At 37.2% G+C, this 20,809-nt stretch overlaps 1 protein-coding gene across 2 annotated transcripts in view; it reads left to right on the top strand.

Annotated features, from left to right (window-relative positions):
• Nucleotides 1-20,809, top strand: part of ZFAND3 (zinc finger AN1-type containing 3) — a 337,499-nt gene that overhangs the window by 261,471 nt on the left and 55,219 nt on the right. Inside the window, exon 4 of one of the 2 annotated variants that reach the window (XM_021684704.2) lies at nt 14,895-14,960. The exons of the other annotated variant lie outside the window; for it this stretch is intronic. Coding sequence (XP_021540379.1) covers nt 14,895-14,960 — 66 coding nt within the window. The remainder of the gene's footprint in view (nt 1-14,894; nt 14,961-20,809) is intronic. 2 annotated transcript variants of the gene reach the window in all.

Here is a 20,809-nt window from a genome sequence, read left to right as displayed (position 1 = left end):
TAAATTTCTAATAATCTTTCAATGAAACTAGTTTTCCCTTTTTTGGACTACGCCTACTTCAGAAGACCCAGGTAGATATTGGGCAAAACAGGCTGGCTTATTCTAGTAGAACATTTAGAAAATACTACCTATTTAAAAATACTTTATGACTTCCTGCTGGGCTGGTTTTAAGTGAAATATGGTGGGGAGATTGATTTACAGTTCTCTCTGTATGTGTCTTTCTCTTCCCTTTTCTCTAATGAAGCTCGAAGCATCAGGCCGTTTATCAGAGATAATTACACAACAGATGGAGCTTTTCTGATATATAATAGTCTCAAAGTGGAAGATTCTTTCCCATAATGAAGAATGCCCAAACTTTAAATGTCTCTTTTGATTTTAATTTAAAGGTATTTTTTTTTTTTTTTGCATTTATTTATCCTGGAGCTGATTCTGTAAAACATGCTGCTTTTATTATAGCTGTGTTCTAAAAAGATTGATACTTTGCGGTGCAGTATGATAATGTACAGTTATATGCTGTATTGAACTGAATGGCTATCATTTACCAGGAATCAATGTATGGGATCATTAAATTAATCCCTGTCAAAAAACAGACGGACTTGAGCAGTTTAGCAGTGTTTTCTTACCAAATTTTTTCTGTTCCATAATGTTAGCTGGGTTGAAACTTGTTGAGGCACTTATAGTATCATCTGACCTTTAACTTGTAGTCAAAATAAAGACCAAATTAAGGCAGAACCATGATTTTTAAATTACTCATTTGCTGGCTTTTCTTCCTTAAGAGTTTTAATCCTATTTTTTAAGTATACAAGTAAAACAGAGACATACAGGTTTATATAGAATAGAAGGTGAAAATACTCTTTTCACACCTTTATCCCCAAGCCCCCACTAATTCCCATTCTTTCCAGAGATAACCACTTTTTATTCATTTTGGGTTATATATTCTTTTTTAATGCAGTTATATCTATGTTTACATACATAAAGATTTTCTTCATTTTTATACAAATGGGAACATACTCTATATTATTTGTAGTTTGCTCTTTTAATTTAACAGTCTGTACTTTTTAAAGATTTATTTATTTTAGAGAGAGAGTCCGCACATGTGGACGCACAAGTGGGAGGGGCGAGAGTGGGAGGGAGAGAGAATCTCAAGCCGACTCTGTGCTGATAAGGCTCAATCTCACAACCCTGAGATCACAACCTGAGCTGAAACCAAGAGTCAGATGCAGCTGACTGCGCCACCCAGGTTCCCCAATAGTATATTTTCGAGATCTTTCCAGATTAGCACATAAAGATCTGTGTAATTCTTTTTAAACAGCTTCATAGTATTTCATATTATTATTATTTTCTCTTTTCTTTTGAGGCTGTTTCTAATATTGTACTATAAACCATATGAAGTAGACATTTTTGTACATGACTAATAGTGCATGTGTCATTTTTCCATGATAAATACATGGAGGAGGAAACAAGAAGTCAGAGAATATGTATATTTTAGCTTTTGATATACATGGCCAAATTCATTTCCAAAATGACATTACTATGTTGTACTCCTAAGAATAGTGTTTGAGAGTGTTTCCCATGCTTTTACCAGTGTTAGGTGTTCTGGGGGAAGGGGGGCAATGGGTAAAAGAATAGCTCATTTTAACTTGCATTCCCCTGACATCTCCTGGTAGTGAGATTGAGCACTGCTGCATATGTTTATTAACTGTTTATGTCTCCAGTGATTTGCCTGTCTGTACTCTTACTTTTTAATTAACTGTCTTTTTCTTACTCATTTGTAGGAACTCATAAGTCTTTGTTGCATATCTTGCAAATGTTTTCTTCTGATGTGTCACTTGGCTTTTAATTTTGATTTGGATGCCTTGTATTTTATTGGAAAATTTACAGATTTTTTAAAAGTCAAGTGTTCTGGTCTTTTATCTTCTACATTTGTGTCTTTCTTAGAAGGCTCTCTCTATGACAGCGTTATAAAAATATTTTTTATATATTTTGATACTTTATAGTTTATCTTTTTCTGTATTTAGCTCTTGAATCCATGTGGAATTTATTTTGTATATGATATGAGGTATCGCGATTTATCTTTGTAATCTTTCCAAATGGAGAACCAGTTATCGCAAAACCATTTATTAAACAGGTCTGGTTTGAGGGGTGCCTGGGTGGCTCAGTTGGTTAAGCATCAGACTCTAAGTTTTGGCTCAGGTTGTGATCTCAGTGTTGTGAGATCAAGCCCCACATCAGGCTCTACACTGAGCATGGGGTCTGCTTGAGATTCTTTTCCTCTCCATCTTCCTCCCCTTCTGCTCCTCCCCCTGCTCTCATGCATTCTCTCTCTAAAATAAATAAAATTTTTAAATAGGCCTGGTTTGAAATGCTATTATCATTATATAAACATATATCTGCTTTGGGGATCTTTTATTTTGTTCCATTTGTCTACTTGTATATTCCTAAGACTGGAATATAGCTTTGTGTGGTATGTATTGATATAGAGCCATTCCCCCTTAGTTTATGTTTTTCTAAATTTTGTTAGCTATTCTTTTGTATTTTCTCTTGTTAATGAATTTATACTCAGCTTGTCAAGCTATATTAACAGTTACAGTGTGATTTTGATTGGGATTATATTGAATCCATAGATTGATTTGGGAATAATTGACATTTTAATACACTGTTGGGTCTTCTCATATAGGAATATTATTTGTTTTCATTTATTTAAACCTTATTTTTTTGAGCTTTATATGTTTTTTTCTTTTTTTCATTTCTAACTAATGGGACTACTTCTAGTAGGATTTCACAAATATAGTATTTGCTATAGGGTTTTCTTTTGTAGATATTATTTATCAGTTTAAGGATATTCTTCTATTTATGGCTTGTTAACTTTGTTTTTTTTAAATCAGGAGTCAAATGACTCCTTTTTAACATCTATGGAGATGATCATTTGGATTTCTCCTTTAGTATGTAATCTCTTAATTTAATGGACTTCCAGGGTTAAACCATCTTTGCATTTCTTGAATTAAACCCGACTAGTTCTTTCAGTATACTGCTGGCTTCAAAATACTAATTTTATTTTAAATTTTATACCCTTTTAATAAGTGAGTTAATTTTATACATAAGTGTGTTTATATATGGTGGGCATGCTATTCCTGTCTAGTTTTGGCATCAGTTACGTTAACTTCATAGAAAGCTTTTCATCTTTTCCTGTGCTCTAAATACAAATTTTTATCTTAATGCTCTCACATTATGTAACATAGCTATTCTTTGAAAGCTTGAAGAACTTATTCATAAAACTGATTGGCCTGATACCTGATATTGGACTAGTCATATTTTCTACCTCATTTGAAGTCAATTTTGATAATCAGTATTTTAATAAAAATGTTAATTTCATCTAGACTTCTAAATTTATTGGAATACATAGCTTTCATTTATTAACTCTAGAGTATATATTGTACCAAGTACATAAGCTAAATCTTATTCTTAATCACTCTGATATTGGTTATATTTCCTAATTTGTCTTTGTTTATGGTCCTCTCCTTAACTCAGTGGAGACATATTAAAGGTCTGGGAAGTTGTCGCTGCCACCATTGTGTTTTTGTAGCATTACAGCCATATCCTGCTTCTAGTCTTGTCCTAGTCCATAAATTTATCAGATGAGTTTCCCATTGATATCATGTTAAACAAGAAAGGAAATTCATTAATTGACTTATCATCACCTGTCTGGTCATTCAGATTCAAGCATCCTCCCCTGTAATCTGGACCCTCATTGTATCTACCTGTCTACCCATTTCAGCAGTGATGTTCAGCTCTGAGCCACGCTAGAGCCTATTGTCCTCAGAAGACATCCTGGCACTTGTCTTACCATTTGTATTCATGCTTTTAGAAGCCATCTCAAAACCATTTTATCCACACTTTTTCCTTCCTCCAAGGAATTCCTATACTTCCTACGTGTAACATCTAATCCCATATTGCTTTGGTTAGCTCTTTGATGATAATGTCATCTCCTTGTACCAGCTTAGAGGGTAAACCCAGAATTAGCAGAGATATTATTATATGTTGCTTTGCTCTTTCCCAGAGTACCCAGCACAGTGCTTGGCAAGGCAGTGCTCAGTAAGTGCTTACTGATTTAAATAGTTAGAAAAGTTTTCTAATTCTTCTTACTTTTAGAAACCTACTTCATGTGTTTTGGTATATTAAAGAGAGGTTTGTCCTGAACCTGATTTGGAACAACTTACTTAATATTATTATTTTCTGTAACTGTGCCATTCAGTATCCTTAAGATGAAGCAACTCAAAAAAGCAGTTTCCCTACCAAAGTTTGAAATTTGGTTGCCTTGTTGTGGTGACAGTTCATCTCTTTTAACCACCAGAGCTTTTGGAATAACGGGAGACTGTCTTCTTTCCTCCTTTCCTCCCTCCCGCTCTTTTTCTCTCCCTCCCTCCCTCCTTTCCACCTTCCTTCCTTTCTTTCTCTCTTTCTCTCTTTTCTCTCTCTGATCTTTCTTTCTTTTCTCTCTCCCTTTCTCAGAGATCTTTCTTTTCTCTCTTTCTTTCTTTCTCTCTCTTTCCTTCCTCCCTCCCTCCCTCCCTTCTTCCCTCCCTCCCTCCCTTCCTTCTTTCCTTCCTTCGCAAATAGCTACTTGCTCTTTGTGAAGTAACAGTTTTTGCTTATAGTATTTGTTTTGTCACCTGAATTTCCCCCTTCAGAATTCCACTTTGCCAGACAGAAGACTAGCAGACTTGAAACACTCATGTTTAAGGCTCCCTTAAGTCTGCAAACCTGAAAGGCTTGTTTCCCTTAAAGATTTTGTCAGGCACCTAGGAGATTATACAGTTACTGATATTCAGACTAGGTTTTGAAGCAACATTATCACTGTCCCCCCTCTCTGCGAATGCAGATTTTTGTTTTATGTTCTTATTAAATGAAGTGCTCTGTACTTTGCTATGGAAGTAAAGGTCACAGTCAACAACTACATTTCACACAGCTTTAGCCCTTTGCAGTTGTCATATTTTTCTTTCCTGTAGATACAGGTAATGGGTGACACTGCCGAATCTAAACTAAATCTAAGCTTTATTATGACAGAAGTGTTTGGCTGAAAAAATCATAATAGGGCCATCTCTTTGGGTGTGTTAGAAATAGTTATTTTAACCTTATATTTTAATTGTGTTTGTGAACTTCTCCTAAAATTCAGAGCTGCCAGTGCCAAAAATGAATACATATAACTTCCATTTTCTGTTCATGTGCTCTGTGATTTCATAAACCATTGCACTTTTTGATCTATCAAAAGGAGAATTTTTTAGATTTAATAAAAACAATAGGATGCCATCTTTGTAAGGATATTTTTAAATTCCAAAATATCAATATAAACACTTTTCTACATAATTCAAACCATGACATTTTCAACTATTATTTTTGCAAAGAGAGGTCCCATTAGCAAGACCTGCTAGCGGTCACTTTTGTAAAACAAGAAGGTTGGACTCAGGTACCTTCCATTCAGTATCACTATGGGTGCATTGCCAGCCGTGGTCCAGCGACCTGCAGGAGAGGCTCAGACAAGGACCAAGGAAGAAGGGTCCTGCATTCAAAATTCTTTTTAAATGTCCATGGGGCAGTACCTTTGGCCTAAATAGAAGTCTTTTTCCATTTTCTCTAAAGCTTCTTACAAAGAACATGCACAAGTCACCTCCCTTTCCAAGGAAGGCATTGCAGCCTTTCAGTTGCTGATGCAGGCCAAGATTTATGAGAGCGCTCTTGGTAGCTGGACTATGTCAAAAATAAAAGCTCTTCTTTTTTTTTAAATTTTATTATGTTATGTTGATCACCATACATTACATCATTAGTTTTTGATGTAGTGTTCCATGATTCATTGTTTGCGTATAACACCCAGTGCTCCATGCAGTACATGCCCTCTTTAATACCCATCACCAGGCTAAACCATCCCACCACCCCCAGAACCCTCAGTTTGTTTCTCAGAGTCCATAGTCTCTCATGGTTCATCTCCCCCTCTGATTTCCCCCCCTTCATTTTTCCCTTCCTGCTGTCTTCTTCTTCTTCTTCTTCTTCTTCTTCTTCTTCTTTTTTTTTTTAACATATAATGTATTATTTGTTTCAGAGGTACAGGTCTGTGATTCAACAGTCTTACACAATTCATAGTGCTCACCATAGCACATACCCTCCCCAGTGTCTGTCACCCAGCCACCCCATCCCTCCCACCCCCCACCACTCCAGCAACAAAATAAAAGCTCTTCTAATGCTGGGTGCTTTCTCCATTAATGTTGTTATGAGATTCATGCTCATGTTGATGGTAAAATGCAAATCTAGAAATCTGTGCTGGGCGTTAGTTATGCCTGTAAATAGTCAGAACTGAAGTCTAAATTGAAGAAGTGACAGCTCCTGATTTCATATCTATATTAAATATGCTTTATCACAGAGAGAAACAAGTATCTAAAAATAGAACTATTGGCCAGGTGATATTTTGACCTCTCAAAAAAGGGTTCTAATTTTGATCCCTAAGATGGTGGTGTCTTAGAATTTCAGTGTTAATTGCTGTTGGACTTTATCACATTTTGGAATTTTGATATTGGGTGTTTTTTTTTTTTTTTTGAAACTGTTGTAGTTACAAAGGTCTGAGTGAGAAATCATATCTGAAAAACTGAAATCAAACATTTAATGGCTCAGGATTTTTTTAATTCCTTGAAACATGTTTTTACTCTCTATATAAGTAGTAGAAACAGAATGTCCTGGGTTGAAATTATGACTGTAGAGTTTATTCCACTACCCCTTGCCTTTCTTTATTTACTTAAATATTTAATATTTTGTTGAGAATGGCTGTCATTAATGCTGTCATTAAAGTCATTAATGCTGGTACATCCAGTTGGTCTCTGCAAGACCAGAATAAGCCAATTGGCATGTGAAGAAAGTATGGAGAAATTGGAAATTATATAAATCTTTAGGTTCATTGTTTTGTTCTATACCAGTGGTTCTCAAAGTGTGGTCTGAGGACCTATAAAGGTCCCCACGGCCCATTCAAGGGTCCATAAGGTCCTTCCTTTTCCAACTATGTATCTGTGGAAAGGTAGATTTTCTTGATGGCCCTCATTTAAAATTGAATGCACATACGGATGTGAAAAGTCAGATGTCTTCAAGGCAGGCAGCTCTCATAATTTTCTTAAAAAATTGTATAGTTTCTTTTTATAAAACAGTATGTTTTTATGTTGACATGTAGTTATTTTTGTGAATTTTAAATGAAGTTATATTTTTAAATTTTTTCAGCTTTAATTTCGGATCAGGTACATATCAATAGGTGTATCCCACATAAACAGAAGCTCGTTAGTGTCCTTAATAATTTTTAAGTACAAAAAGATCCCAAGGGGGTACCTGGGTGGCTCAGTTGGTTGAGCATCCGCCTCTTGATTTTGATCGGGTCATGATCTCCCCTTCCTAGAATTGAGCCCCACATGGGGCTCTGTACTGAGTGCAGAGTCTGCTTGTCCCTCTCCCTCTGCTTCTCCCCCCCCACTCCTATGCTCTCTTTCTCTATCTCTAAAATAAAATTTCTTTTGGGGAAAAAAGAAGGTCCTGAGACCAAAATGTTTGAGAACTGCTGTGCTAGATCAACATGTAACTATGGTGAAAATCAACTATATTTATAGTAGTTCCATTTCCCTTCTGAATAGTTATGTATGTTCAGTAATTGCTTTCGGCCTGGATCATTTTAATTCAGCAGTGAAAAATACATTTTTGAACACCTAACGTGCTAGATTACTAAAACAAGTAAGACCCTTGAGGCTCATTCCATTTAAGGCCATTGCTGGGTCAGGAGAGAATATTTCTTCCAAAACCCATCCCCTGGCACCAGCAGGGATGTCCACTTTAACTCCTCTAAAAGAGTCTATCAGTACTAGGCAAATGGAAAGCATTCCTGATTTCATTTTCTTTTAGTGTTGTTCCTTGGGGAAGGTGGTGTGGGAGAGTTTTTAATTTTGTTTCTATTGAGCAAATAGGGTAATAAGCATACTCACACACAAACATAACACTAACATTTGCAGAGCTGCCCAGCACTATAATTTATTTAGGGGAGCAAGGGTAGAATGGTAATGAAATTTTGTTGAGAAGCCCTTTATGAGCAAAATAGCTAGCTATCAGTAGCAACTTCTGACCCACTTTGAAAATCCCCTTCTCATGAATCCCTAATTTAGATCTAAATGGTGTGAGAGATCATGCAGTAAGTTAGGATTAGAACTTCTTTTTTTTTTTTTTTTAAGATTTTTATTTATTTATTTATTTGAGACAGAGAGAATGAGAGACAGCATGAGAGGGAGGAGGGTCAGAGGGAGAAGCAGACTCCCTGCCGAGCAGGGAGCCCGATGCGGGACCCGATCCCGGGACTCCAGGATCATGACCTGAGCCGAAGGCAGTCGCTTAACCAACTGAGCCACCCAGGCGCCCTAGGATTAGAACTTCTAACGGAGAAATTAACACTTAGATTCTGTAACAGGCTTTGTAAAGGGTTTAATTTGGAAATTTCATTTGGAGAAATGGGAGGGCTATTTATTATCTGTGCTGAAGATTTTCTGTAAACTTAGATTCCCACTCATTATATCTTTATGTATCCTTGTTTTTAATCGATGGTGCTTTTCAAACTCAATTATGTAGACAGATTAGGTGTGTTCTTTCTGATTAAAACAATTCATGAATTGCACGTTTAAGGTGAGGTTGGAGGATCACCTTTTCTGAGGGAGAGGACTTACTTTCTTGCACATTCTGATCTGTTCCTGATATTCATTTCTTACTGTTTATTTTTTACCATTTACTATTTTATGTCTCCATGTGTGTATTGAAGGCTTTTAAAGGAAGGAATATTTTGCTACTAAAGAAATACAGATTTTTAAACAAGATTTTATTGATTTATTTGAGAGAGCGAGAAAGTGCACAAGCTGGGTGGGGGAGGCAGAGGGAGAAGCAGACTCCCAGCTAAGCAGGGAGCCTGATGCAGGACTCGATCCCAGGACCCTGGAATCATGACCTGAGCCAAAGGTAAATGCTTAACTGAGCCACCCAGGTACCTGGAAATATAGATTCTTTGAATATTTTTAAAAGATAGTTTTACATTCTTAATATGGCCACGTGAGGAGACAGTGTAGAGTTTATTTTACTATCTCTGTTGCATAGGGGCTTGTTTTTTTGTTTTTTTTTTTGCTTGGGTTTTTTTTTTTTTCCTTGTTGCTTCATCAAAAAACTCTTGATAAGATTTTATAAATCTCTTGAGAGGGAGGAGAATTATATCTCTTGAATTTGCTGTCAGAAATCACCTTTTGAACACTGAGCCTAGAAAAGGAAGATGCTGCGTGGTAAACAATGTGCAGATTATGAGAGAATGGAATTTGACAAGCTGGTTTAAAAAGGATGATGCATTTCTAATTAGCCTATAGTGCCTTTAGTTGGAAATTAATTAGATAATGTTATGTAAATGTCATCTTAATTAAACAAGAATATAGAAGTGTTATAAATCTGCAAAAGGAATGGCTATTTTTGTGTATTAATGTTTTGCAGTTACCATGAAAGAGCTGATAGAATATTTGTTTGATTATTGAGCTTCTGGCAATTTTTAGCTGACTGACTCCTTGACAGTCCATTTTTCCTAATTGATGTGCTTTAACACGTGGTATAACTGCAGCCAATGAGGGCTATGGATCCAGGAGCCAAAAATAACCAGTCATCACAGCTGTTTTAAGAAAACCTTTCTGGGAAGATTGTTGATCTCTATTATTTTCAAGGTTAAGGAGAAATACACTATTTTTCTATATTTACTCAGCCTTAGATTTGGAGTGCCTAAGATGATTGCCATCCTAAACGCAGCTGCCTCCAAGACTGTGTTCTCTGCTTCCTCCTTGAGTCATAGTCTTCAGCCAGTCTATGGGATTGACTACTACAGGGGTAGGCTTCCGGGTTTTTTTTGACATGCTCAGTAACTCTATAGGAGGCTGACAGAAAATTTGAGAATTCTCCTTCAGCTTGAAATATGAGTGTTGATAGTTAATGGGATACCTTTATTCAGTCCTTCTGGATTTGCAGGTTATAGTGAAGTTAGTATGCGTATTTGACCCCTGTCTTCAACTTTACAGGGCTGAAATTAGTACTATTTCTCCAAGAAAATCCACTACTCTATTAGAAACGGTATAAAGATTTCTTGTTGGGAATACAGCTGAAGAATTTTATTTCATGCCTATCATGTGGATTGCAAATGTAATCCACAGTGCTACATTGTGTATGACACCTTTAATACAAGAATAGAAACATCCCTAGAAGACAGAATAGTGCATTCATACTTCTGGTCACAAACCACAAACTACCACAGATATTACTTACTTGCAAATTTCAGGCTCTAAATTGTTGAAACTTAGAAAAAAGTCCTTTGAATGTAACATCAAATGCAAAATGATAATCTGTCATTAAATATCTGCAGATAGTGAAGAAATTTGAAAAAAGATATTTAATATGCTTTAGCAAAAGAAAGCAAAAAGAACTCACAGTAATTGACTAAAAATTAGTTCAGGTTGGTTAATCTTGATATCATCTGGTTCAGAATCCCCAGAGAGCCTTTCATTAAACAAGGAACTTTAGCTGTGGGTTTTTTTTTTAATATTCAAAAACCCAAAACTTACTTTTCCAAACTCAGTTGCTACTACTATAGGCTAGAGGGTAATGGTGTAAATAATTCTGTACTTAGATCTTTTCCTAAGTATGATCACACTGAACACATAAAACACATGTACATACACATACATCACATTCATTTATAGAACCCAGTTATGAAGAGGCTTCCCTACCTTGCTCTTCAGTTATTAGCTCTGTCTACCCTGCTGTTTGGAAAGAAGAGGAGGGGAGCAGGGTTTACAGTGACTTATTGGACCATATGCTACCCTTCTCAGACATTAGAAAGCTCAGTAAAGAAAAGCCAACTCCTTTCCTTGATAGAGCAGGTGCCCTGACTTGGACCCTTACTTATTAAGTCTCAAAATTATTTTGTTTGCTATAACCACATGGCACCCATGTTATATTTTTATTGTTGTGGACCAAAACTTGAAAAGGTTCCCCTTGAGTGGTCCTTAATTTTCTGTATTCATTTTAACAGAGTTGATTTGTAATTACAGATGGTCCCTGACCTAACAATGGTTCAGTTTAGGATTTTTAGACTTCACGATGGTGCTAAAGCCATATGCATTCAGTAGAAACCATACTTGAAATTTGAATTTGGATCTTTTCCCAGGCTAACAATATATGGTACGATACCCTCTCGTGATGCTGGGCAGCAGTAGGGAGAACAGCTCCCAGTCAGCTTCACCTTCACGAGGGTAAACAACCATACACTTAGAACCATTCTGTACCCATACAACCATTCTGTTTTTCCCCTTCAGTACACTCTTCAATATCAAAACTTTAGTAATAAAATAGGCTTTGTGTTAGATGATTTTGCCCAGGTGTAGGTAGGTTAATGCAGGTGTTCTGAGCACATTTAAGATAGGCTAACTGTAATATTCAGTAGGTTAGGTGTATTAAATGCATTTCCAACTCTCCATTTTCAACTTATGATGCCTTTATCAGGACATAACGCCATTGTAAGTTGAGGAAGATCTGTAATTGTGTAAAGGTAGATATAATCTCCTGTGATGACTATTTTTATTTGAGAGTATAGGAATTTTGTATGACAGCACAGTTAGTGTAGAATATATGTGCAGTGCTCATATGCATCCATTCTGGATTTTAAAGAGTTTCATAGGTTATAGTCTTCCAGACCAAACTTAGTTCCAAGCTTTCTGTTTATAATATTGTCCAATTACCAAAGCTGGGATGTATTATCACTGCTAGTTACTCATGCTGTCAATTTGTTTTGGCTCAACTATGGTTCTATTTGTACTTTACTGTAATATAGTGAATACACTGGATTGGGTTGTTAGTTTAACAAGCTCTCTGGAGAACACTTCCATGATGATGCATGTTGAGATATGCTAGGTAGCCTTAAAGTTATTTGCGTATTTGCCAAAACCTACAGAAATTCATTCATTAGGAATTTTAAAAAGGATCAACTCTCAACCCACAGACTGAGGTAAAGATTACATTTGTTAATATGGGAGTGTTAATTCACGAGTCCCAGCTAAATTTCTTTAGGGGTTTCAATTTGACCAATTTCTCCCTTCTCTCATAATTTTACTGGATGAATTATTTTATGTCCTTTTAAAAAAGTATTCTGATAGTTATGCCGTTATTGAATCTTGCGCTCCATGCAGCTCACAATGTTGTGGGTGCTTCGTGATCTTGGCCAGATATTGAACTGGGAGTTAAAGAAAATGTTTTCAGAGATTGGAACTGACTGGGCTGTTAATATTTACATTGTGTTCAGCTGGTTTTAAAATGTGTGCTAAAATCGCTTCTATGCCCACCCCCACCAGTTGCATCAAAATTTCCAAGTCTGGGTCTGGGAATTTGTTTTGAAAATGCTCCTTTGAACTTTCTAGATTCTGGAAATGTTCTAATATTTTTATCTGATGGTTGTTACACAAGTATATATATATGTTAAAAGCCTTCAGTGTGTCTCTTTAAGATTTGTGCACTTCATTCTAGTATTTCATTCTTTCTGTAATACCTCTTTTTAATTTTTTTTTTAATCAAGTAAACTCCCAATGCAGGGCTTGAACCCATGACCCCGAGATCAAGAGTCACATGCTCTACCGACTGAGCCAGCCAGGCACCCCTTGTAATACCTCTATAAAGAAAAAGGTTTTTTAAAAAAGACACATTACTCTCTTTATTTCATCAAACAACTTGCAGTGGTTCTTAATAAACACTATTAATTGCCCACTGTTCACACAGTTATGACCCAAGAGTAGATGACAGAGTGGGTCTTGGCTCTTGGGAGCATAAAATCTGGTGATAGGGAAAGTGATGATAAATAATATAAAGCTTTATAGTTTATGAAGTCTTTTTGTACAGATGATCTCATCAGCACTGTGGCTTTTAGGCAATTTACTATCCCCACTTTTTTGTTAAACTTATCCCGGATTACTGAGCAAGTAGGGAGTCGTTGCAGGACTTAATAAATTAAGTCTTCTATAACAGCCTGTAATTCTCCAGAAATAAGAATGCTTCAATTAACAACAACAAAAACCAAAATCAAAAACCTCACATGGAGGCAAAAGCTAAAGTGTTTTTATGGAGCTGTAGAAGCCATTATTCAGAGGGTTCTTAATGGATCTGGGATTTGTGTCAGATTTTCCTACAGCTCATTGTCACTCCATGTTGCCTATTCTTCATGTCACAGTTGTCCATTTGGACTCTGGAATTTTAGTATGTTAAGCTTTCTCTAGTGATTGTAATGTCTGTAGAAAAAAATTTGAACTGAAACGCCTTGCTCTTTTAGCCTTTCTAACTTTGGTTTATTCTTGCCTCATTTTCAAATTCTTGAGAAGTATTTCCAGGAGATGCTGGCCAATGGTGAATCTTGTTCTTCCTGATTACATTTAGCAGGTATTATTTGTTCCATACTCTTTGGCACTTGGTCATTTCCCATCCAACTCTTTATTACTGTCATGTATTGTTCTTTATGTACACAAATTTTGTCTTCCTAAAAGGATTATAAGCTCCCTCAGCATGAGACTATCCCATGTGGTGGCACATAGTAGGATTTTCTAAGTGCTCTTTGACAGTAACAATACACTTGCTTGGTTTTTCCTTCCTTTTCCTGTTTACCTTCTGTGTCTTCTTACGCCCACGAAAGTATGCTGCTGTTACGGCCTTGGTGTAGGAAAGAATGGACTAATGAACTTCTTAGGTGGGATCTCTAGGTTCCTAAACCCATAGATGGTGGTAGCATAAACTCTAGGAATAGGGCTCAGAGCTCAGAGCTCTTTCACCTTTCTTTTCTTTTTAATGGGTAACTTCAGTGATAGGAAGTCTTGTCATAGTTGGCATACAACTATGCCAAGAAACCATATTTCCCTTTGCTAGTCCTCATCATCTGAGGAGCCTTTCAAAATACTGTAACATTTGCCTGTGTGTTTTATTCCTTTATGATCATCATCACTGCCCCTCCTAGGGCATGTAGAGAACCATTGGTATTCATGTTTATACAGTAACTTCCTATTTCAGAAGGTAGGGCATGTCCCCAACATGGGAGGGTTGGAGTATATATCAATATCAACTTAAGAATTTGTTGGTGGTCCTGATTTTGCAGAGTGAAATTACTGCTTTTCAAGCCTTCACCCAGTAACTGACTGTATCTCTTGCATACTCTTGAATTATGCTTATCCACCAGATCTCTGGGCTCACAAAGATTCCATAAAAGGCCCCTCTTCCTATCATATTCTTATAATTAAGCCAGATACTCTTCCTTGTTCAGTAATGCTCTCTTTATATATTAAAATGATCCTTAGTTTTTTTTGTAAAACAGTGTTTTGTTCCTTAGGGAGTTTCCCCTCTTTAAATAAGGCTAGTTTTGCAATATATTCAAAGGTGGGGTGACCACTGAGATCAACTTCAGAGGGAGTGCTCCTGCTTATTGCTCTGTGGAAAAACTGATCTCTCCAAACCTACTGGTAATTTCCTTTCACGGGGATTGGAATTCTAATTAAAATTTTATCCTCAGCTTCTGAACATTATGACACTCCATTGTTATTTATAAAAAGCACGTTATGATATAGAAAGAATATGGACCTATAGTCTGAAGAGCTGAACTGAAATAAGGTCCTTAGAATTAACCTTCCACCACCACGAGCACCTCCATCTTTCCCACTGCCCCTCTTCATGCATATTTGCAGGTTGATCCCTGCCTCTTTGACTTTCTCTTTATCCAAGATAGCAACTTTGGGCATTTAGAAGATATGTCCTGACTGATGTGCCTGCCTTTCTGTTTCTAGGTGGGCCATGCACAGACACAGCTCATGTCTCGTTAATCACACCAACCAAAAGATCCTGTGGTACAGGTACGTACATCATTCTTATCTGGATTCGTTCTTCCCTGGATTCTTCACAGAAATTAGCTACTGGTTTTAACATGGTGTCTTTGCCAGGGTACTTCTCTAATTTCTTCCATCAATTGTCAAGTGATGTATTATGTGCTAAGTATTGGGAGTGGAGGTGGAGTGACGAGGGGTTGGAGTTGTGCTCTTTGAGGTCAGATGGATATTAAAATTTACCTACTTCCTAATGTTTGAAGAATATTATTAAGACATGAAACGTACAGAAAATACAGATAATTGCCTGGTTTCTGGCATGTATCTAATTTGTCTTAAGTCTCGGACCTACTACAAGAACATTATTTAAATATTGGAGCTGGAGAGTGAAAGAAGTTTTGTAGTACAGTATCCTAATAGTTTTAGAAAATATTTTCTCCCCTTCATCTTAAAGCCATGGGGTGTGCTGAAATCATTCTTTTTAGATGCATGGAATCCCAAAAACATCTTTGTGCATCTGTGACATTTTTATTAAACATGAAGTCATGAATCTTGTAGCTTTCTGAAGAGCAGTTGTAAATGCCCATTGCTCCCTTAGTCTGTAGCTTAATTTATTTTAAACAATATTTGCCTTTTCTAATAATGCTGCCTGCTATTTAAAATATCTTAAAGATTATATTTGGGAGAGTCAGAGTAATTATATTGTTTTTCTAAAGGTCACAGTTAGAGTCTTTTTCTTTTCTTTTTTTTTTTAAAGATTTATTTATTTGAGAGAGTGAGAATGAGAGAGAGTACATGAGAGGGGGGAGGGTCAGAGGGAGAAGCAGGCTCCTCGCTGAGCTGGGAGCCCGATGCGGGTCTCGATCCCGGGACTCCAGGATCATGACCTGAGCTGAAGGCAGTTGCTTAACCAACTGAGCCACCCAGGCGCCCTAGAGTCTTTTTCATAACTTAAAAAGTCCTTTTAACTCCCAAGCAGAAATAGCACAAACTATTTCTGTGTACAAAGTTAAACTAAAGCCTCAGTCCCTTTAATGCTCATAGTTTTGATGTTAAACCGGAAACAGGTCTGTCCTTGCACAGTTTCAGAGTAACGTTCAGGCAATTTAATTTTACTCCTCTACACTAGTTTTGAGGCAGGGGGTGTATGAGATTGTCCTGGCATGCTCTCATCCCTCCTGTGCCCAGTACCCGAGCTCCCCTGGGTAGTTCCTGGTTGAGGGAGAAGAGAGCTGTGCCCTGGGGTAAGGCCATCCTGACTGGCCAGTGGGAAGTCAGAGAGCCAGCTTCCTACACCCACTCCAGGCAGAAGCTTGAACACACTCAGAGCCCTTTGATTTCAGGCCCAACACTTCACATGCACAGTATACTTTAGTCCTTCTTCTTTCCTTTCTTTCAGTCTTGGCTCTCAGGGCAGAATTTACCACTGGCACTACTAACGTGTTGAGATAGTTAAGGAACGGGCCTCGAATACATTGGGTCATCCTGAGAGATTTAGAAAGGAGGCTCATGTGCTCAGCGTAGACACTGATATTAGTAGGAACCCTTCCTGAATATCATGTGCTTTTGTCCTTCATTTTCTAGGCAGATCTCTTTCCTCTCTTTTGCTCCCATACGATTTTGTTTATCTAAAAATAGTAACGGCATTTATTGCATGCTTACTACATTACCAGACACCATTCAATATGTTTTACATACATGCTCACTTAATCTTCGGAACGGTTCTGCAAGATAATTATTCCTCTTTTATAGATGACAAAAATGGGCACTCAGAAAGTTAAGTATATTTCCTGGAGTGGTGGTAATATTCCTAGTAAGTAATAGAGTCAGGACTTGAACACAGATGTTTTATTCTTTTATTAAGTTTTTAAATTTAATTTCCGGTATAGTTAACATAGAATTTTAATTTGTTTCAGGTGTACAGTATAGCAATTCAACAATTCTCTACATTACTCAGTGCTCATCAAGTTAAGTGTGATTTTAATCCTCATCACCTATTTCACCCATACCCCCACCCACCTCCCCTCTGGTCACTATCAGTTTGTTGGATACAGATCTCTCAGATGCTAAAGTCTGTGTTGTTTTCCACTACATAATGTTTCTGCTTATTGCATTTTATTGTAATTACTTATACTCCCAGCCATACAGTGGAAAAAACATATCATTGGTGAAGTATGGAGAAAGAGAAATAAGATTTTGAAACACTGCATATTGTGAAGTAGTTTTAAAAATGTGAGTTCTAGAAACAGATCTGATGTCAGATCCTAGCCTAGCCACTTACAAAATGTGATTTTGAGTAAATAAGTTAACATCTCAGAATGTGTTCTTCATCTGAAAAATGGGATGATAAATCTATCTCATAGGTTTGATGTAAGAAATAATATACATAAAGCTCACATAATAGATCTTTAATAATGGGAGCTGCTATCATACTATAATCGCTAAAGATTATATGTGGTGTTGATGGTATTGATATCACATTAATGTATTTCAGGGAGAAAGAAGAGTAGATTAGAAGTTAACAGAATGGATTGCCATATCTAGTTTCATTTTTTTTTTTTTTTTTAAAGATTTTATTTATTTGACACAGAGAGACAGTGAGAGAGGAAACACAAGCAGGGGGAGTGGGAGAGGGAGAAACAGGCTCTCTGCTGAGCAGGGAGCCCAATATGGGGCTCAGTCCCGGGACCCCGGGATCATGACCTGAGCCGAAGGCAGACGCTTAACGACTGAGCCACCCAGGCTCCCCTCCCATATCTAGTTTCATTAATTGATTTTGTTGATCACATTTTTTTGTTGCATGTCAGTACTATATTAGGAACTGAGGGTAATATGCACATGATAAGGGAGGCATTGAGTTCTCAGTCACACATTCCCAGGCCTCCTTTTAGATGAATATAATACCTCTTAACTAGAAAGAGATTGAGAATTTCTGGCTTGGAAGGAAATTAATGCAATGTGCAGTTCACTCCCAAAAAGCCTGAAGGAAAGTTGAGATTTCTTAGCATGGACATTAAAGGCCATCAAGTTCAGCCTGCTACACTTCTTTTCAAGAAGCCTGTCTGTGCCGCCTCAGGCTCCTTGAACTAGCCCTGTGGCTTCTGCCTTACACAATGGCCCTGACTCTAGAGGACAGAGCTTCCTGATTTTCAGAGGTAAATTAAGTGATTTGCCTTAAGATTCACAGGTTGACTCTCTTTGTTTCCATCTTTCTGTCCTGGAATGAGAAGGTTGCCCACTGTGGGAATCCTGGGCATTTTTCTTGTGAATCACCACCAGTTACTTATTGTTGTGTTGCTGGAGTGTCTTGTATTCTTTATGTCTAGTCTTCAAGAGTAGTACTCAGTGCCTCTAACACTTGCCCTGTGGTGCTGCTACCACAGTGGGTAGTACAACAGTACTTCTCCCAAAGTCTCTCAGGCTTCAGACATAGATGATCAGTAAATGATCACCTTACAGCCACATGTTACTCCTCACGAGCTGTAGAGTGGGACCCTCTGAATGAGACTACACCAACTCTTCCCAGCCAATCTATCCATACACGTTTGGACCTAAAGCAGCCTCTAGCATAATAATGATGTTATAGGGGCACCTGGGTGGTGGCTCGGTTGGTTAAGTGTCTGACTCCTGATTTTGGCTCAGGTTATGATCTCAGGGTCGTGAGATCAAGCCCCACGTTGGGCTCCGTGCTGGGTGTGGAGTCTGCTTAAGATTCTCTCTCTCCCTCTCCCACTCCTCTACTCCCCCTCCGCCCTCCCTCTCTAAAGATAATAATAATGACAATTAATAATAACGATGATGACATTATATTAGAAAAAGGATACTTAGGCCATACAATATATAGTCTTTGAGGTATGGGGAGAAAATAGTAAAAGCTTTTCATCTCAGCCTTTTAAAATTTCTGTTTTCTAGATTCAGTTCATAATTATGTATTAGTCTATGCACATAGTTTAAAACCAGCAAGTACACATAGAAATATATATACTATTAAAGGTACATAGTCGAATATCTTAGAAACATGTGTACACTCAGAAAAGGTAAGTGACCTCTTCAGTAAATAGGTCATTTTCTTTTTAGTACTTTGACAGTTAGATATGAAGATTAGCATTAGACTCATTATTATATGGCTTTATTACGTCAAGGCCTGAATGTAAGCCTGAATGGTTATGTCTCTATTTATTTTTCAAGTGATGACTTTTTGATCAGAGGGTACTGTAATTTAGAGAGATGGACAGTGGTATAGCGTGGTTGGTCTGTAACCATCAAAATGAGAGTGGGAACTCTTTTTAAGAAATTGCTCTTTGTGAGAGCTATGAGTCTAAGAAGCAGATTGCAAAAAGGAGCAGTAGTGGCAAATGAAAGATCAGTTTGTATTTGTGAGCTAGGTGAGAGGCTTTTCTTTAGATGCTGGCTTTTAGCCACATAGCACTATTAACATTTAAACTCTTTGTAATCTTTAGATGGGGGAAAAAAGAACGCACTGTGATCATTGTGGTATTTAAGCAGAGAAAAATGAAGTGAGAATTGGGAAGTGCTGCCAGGTCCCAGGTTGCTTTTGGTTAGAATGTGAGAGTTAAAGCATTTCATACCTTCAGATTACTAGAGAGAGCTTACGTTTCTTCCAAGAGCTCAGAATGTTTTGCACATGTTCCCTTGTTAATTCTCACAACATTCCTGCCAAGAATGAGTATATTGTGAAAGAAAGAGTTCACTTTCCTTGGCAACAGACCACCAGAAGATTCCCTTTTGTCCTTCATCTTTTTTTATCAAGTTACACCTTAAGCCAAAATGTTGTAATCCGAGCTATGGTCATCTCCTTCAGAGAACTTTATTTCGAAGATATTTGGATATTTATGTGAATATCTATATGAGGTCATATTTTTATGTTTAAAGTGCCTTGTGGGACAGTAGGAAAGTTTGTTGCCTTTTCATAGGATTTCTTGTTTAAAGACCTGTAACTTTTTCTTCATAAGACTTTTTTACAGAGAGTTACAGCAAAAGAAGTAAGTTGTTTTGTGTTTCATTTATTGGAGCTTGCTATTGATAAACCTTAAATTGTAAGCTGTAATTGACAGAACCATGTCTTGTCTGAAATTTTTTTTGGAGGAATAGTCTCTTTCCACTAGGATCCTTGAACAGTGACTAACTCAAGGACCCTGCTTCTTCCAAGTGGGGCATTAACCAACTCTTTGCTCTAGGCCCTACCTTAAGTATATGAAGGGATAGACTTTTTAGCATATGAAAAAAAGGAAATTGCTCCTTTCCTAGTTCACTACTCTTATGTGCCTTTATTTCGTTTTTTCATTTTATAGTCCCTTTTTTTTTAAAAAAAAGATTTTATTTATTTGAGAGAGGGAGAAAACACAAGCAGGGGAAGCAGCAGAGGAAGAGGGAGAAGCAGACTCCCTGCTGAGCAGGGAGCCTGACACGCGGCTCCATCCCAGGACCTTGGGATTATGACCTGAGCTGAAGGCAGATGGTGAACCACTCAACCGACTGAATCACCAGGCGCCCCTATAGTCTCTTTATTAAGTTAAAATAAGGAAAAAAAGTCATAGGCAAGTTTACAGACTTGATGATACTGTCAGCAACCTCTTGGTTTACCATAACTATATTCACTTTTGCTCTTCTTCCGGCAAGTATGTTGAGTAAATAATATTTTCTCTGATGCAATAGAAAAATGATGGTTTTTAAATGCTGTTTGTATGTTTAAAAATGTGATTATAATTAGTAGAATAGCAAGTAAAATAACCATTTGTGGGACCATAAGGGAGCTGTAGTATTGCCTGAGATGAAAGCAGATGGGACTAGAAACTGTCCCATTAAACATCAAGGCAGGTTTTTCTGGAAAGTATCATCAGTTCCACTCTAAGAAGCAT

The sequence above is a fragment of the Neomonachus schauinslandi genome, chromosome 8 (assembly GCF_002201575.2).
Source record: "Neomonachus schauinslandi chromosome 8, ASM220157v2, whole genome shotgun sequence".
Taxonomy (NCBI): Eukaryota; Metazoa; Chordata; class Mammalia; order Carnivora; family Phocidae; genus Neomonachus; species Neomonachus schauinslandi.
The sequence above is the reverse complement of the archived record's forward strand: the minus strand, read 5'-3'. Positions and strand labels throughout refer to the sequence as shown.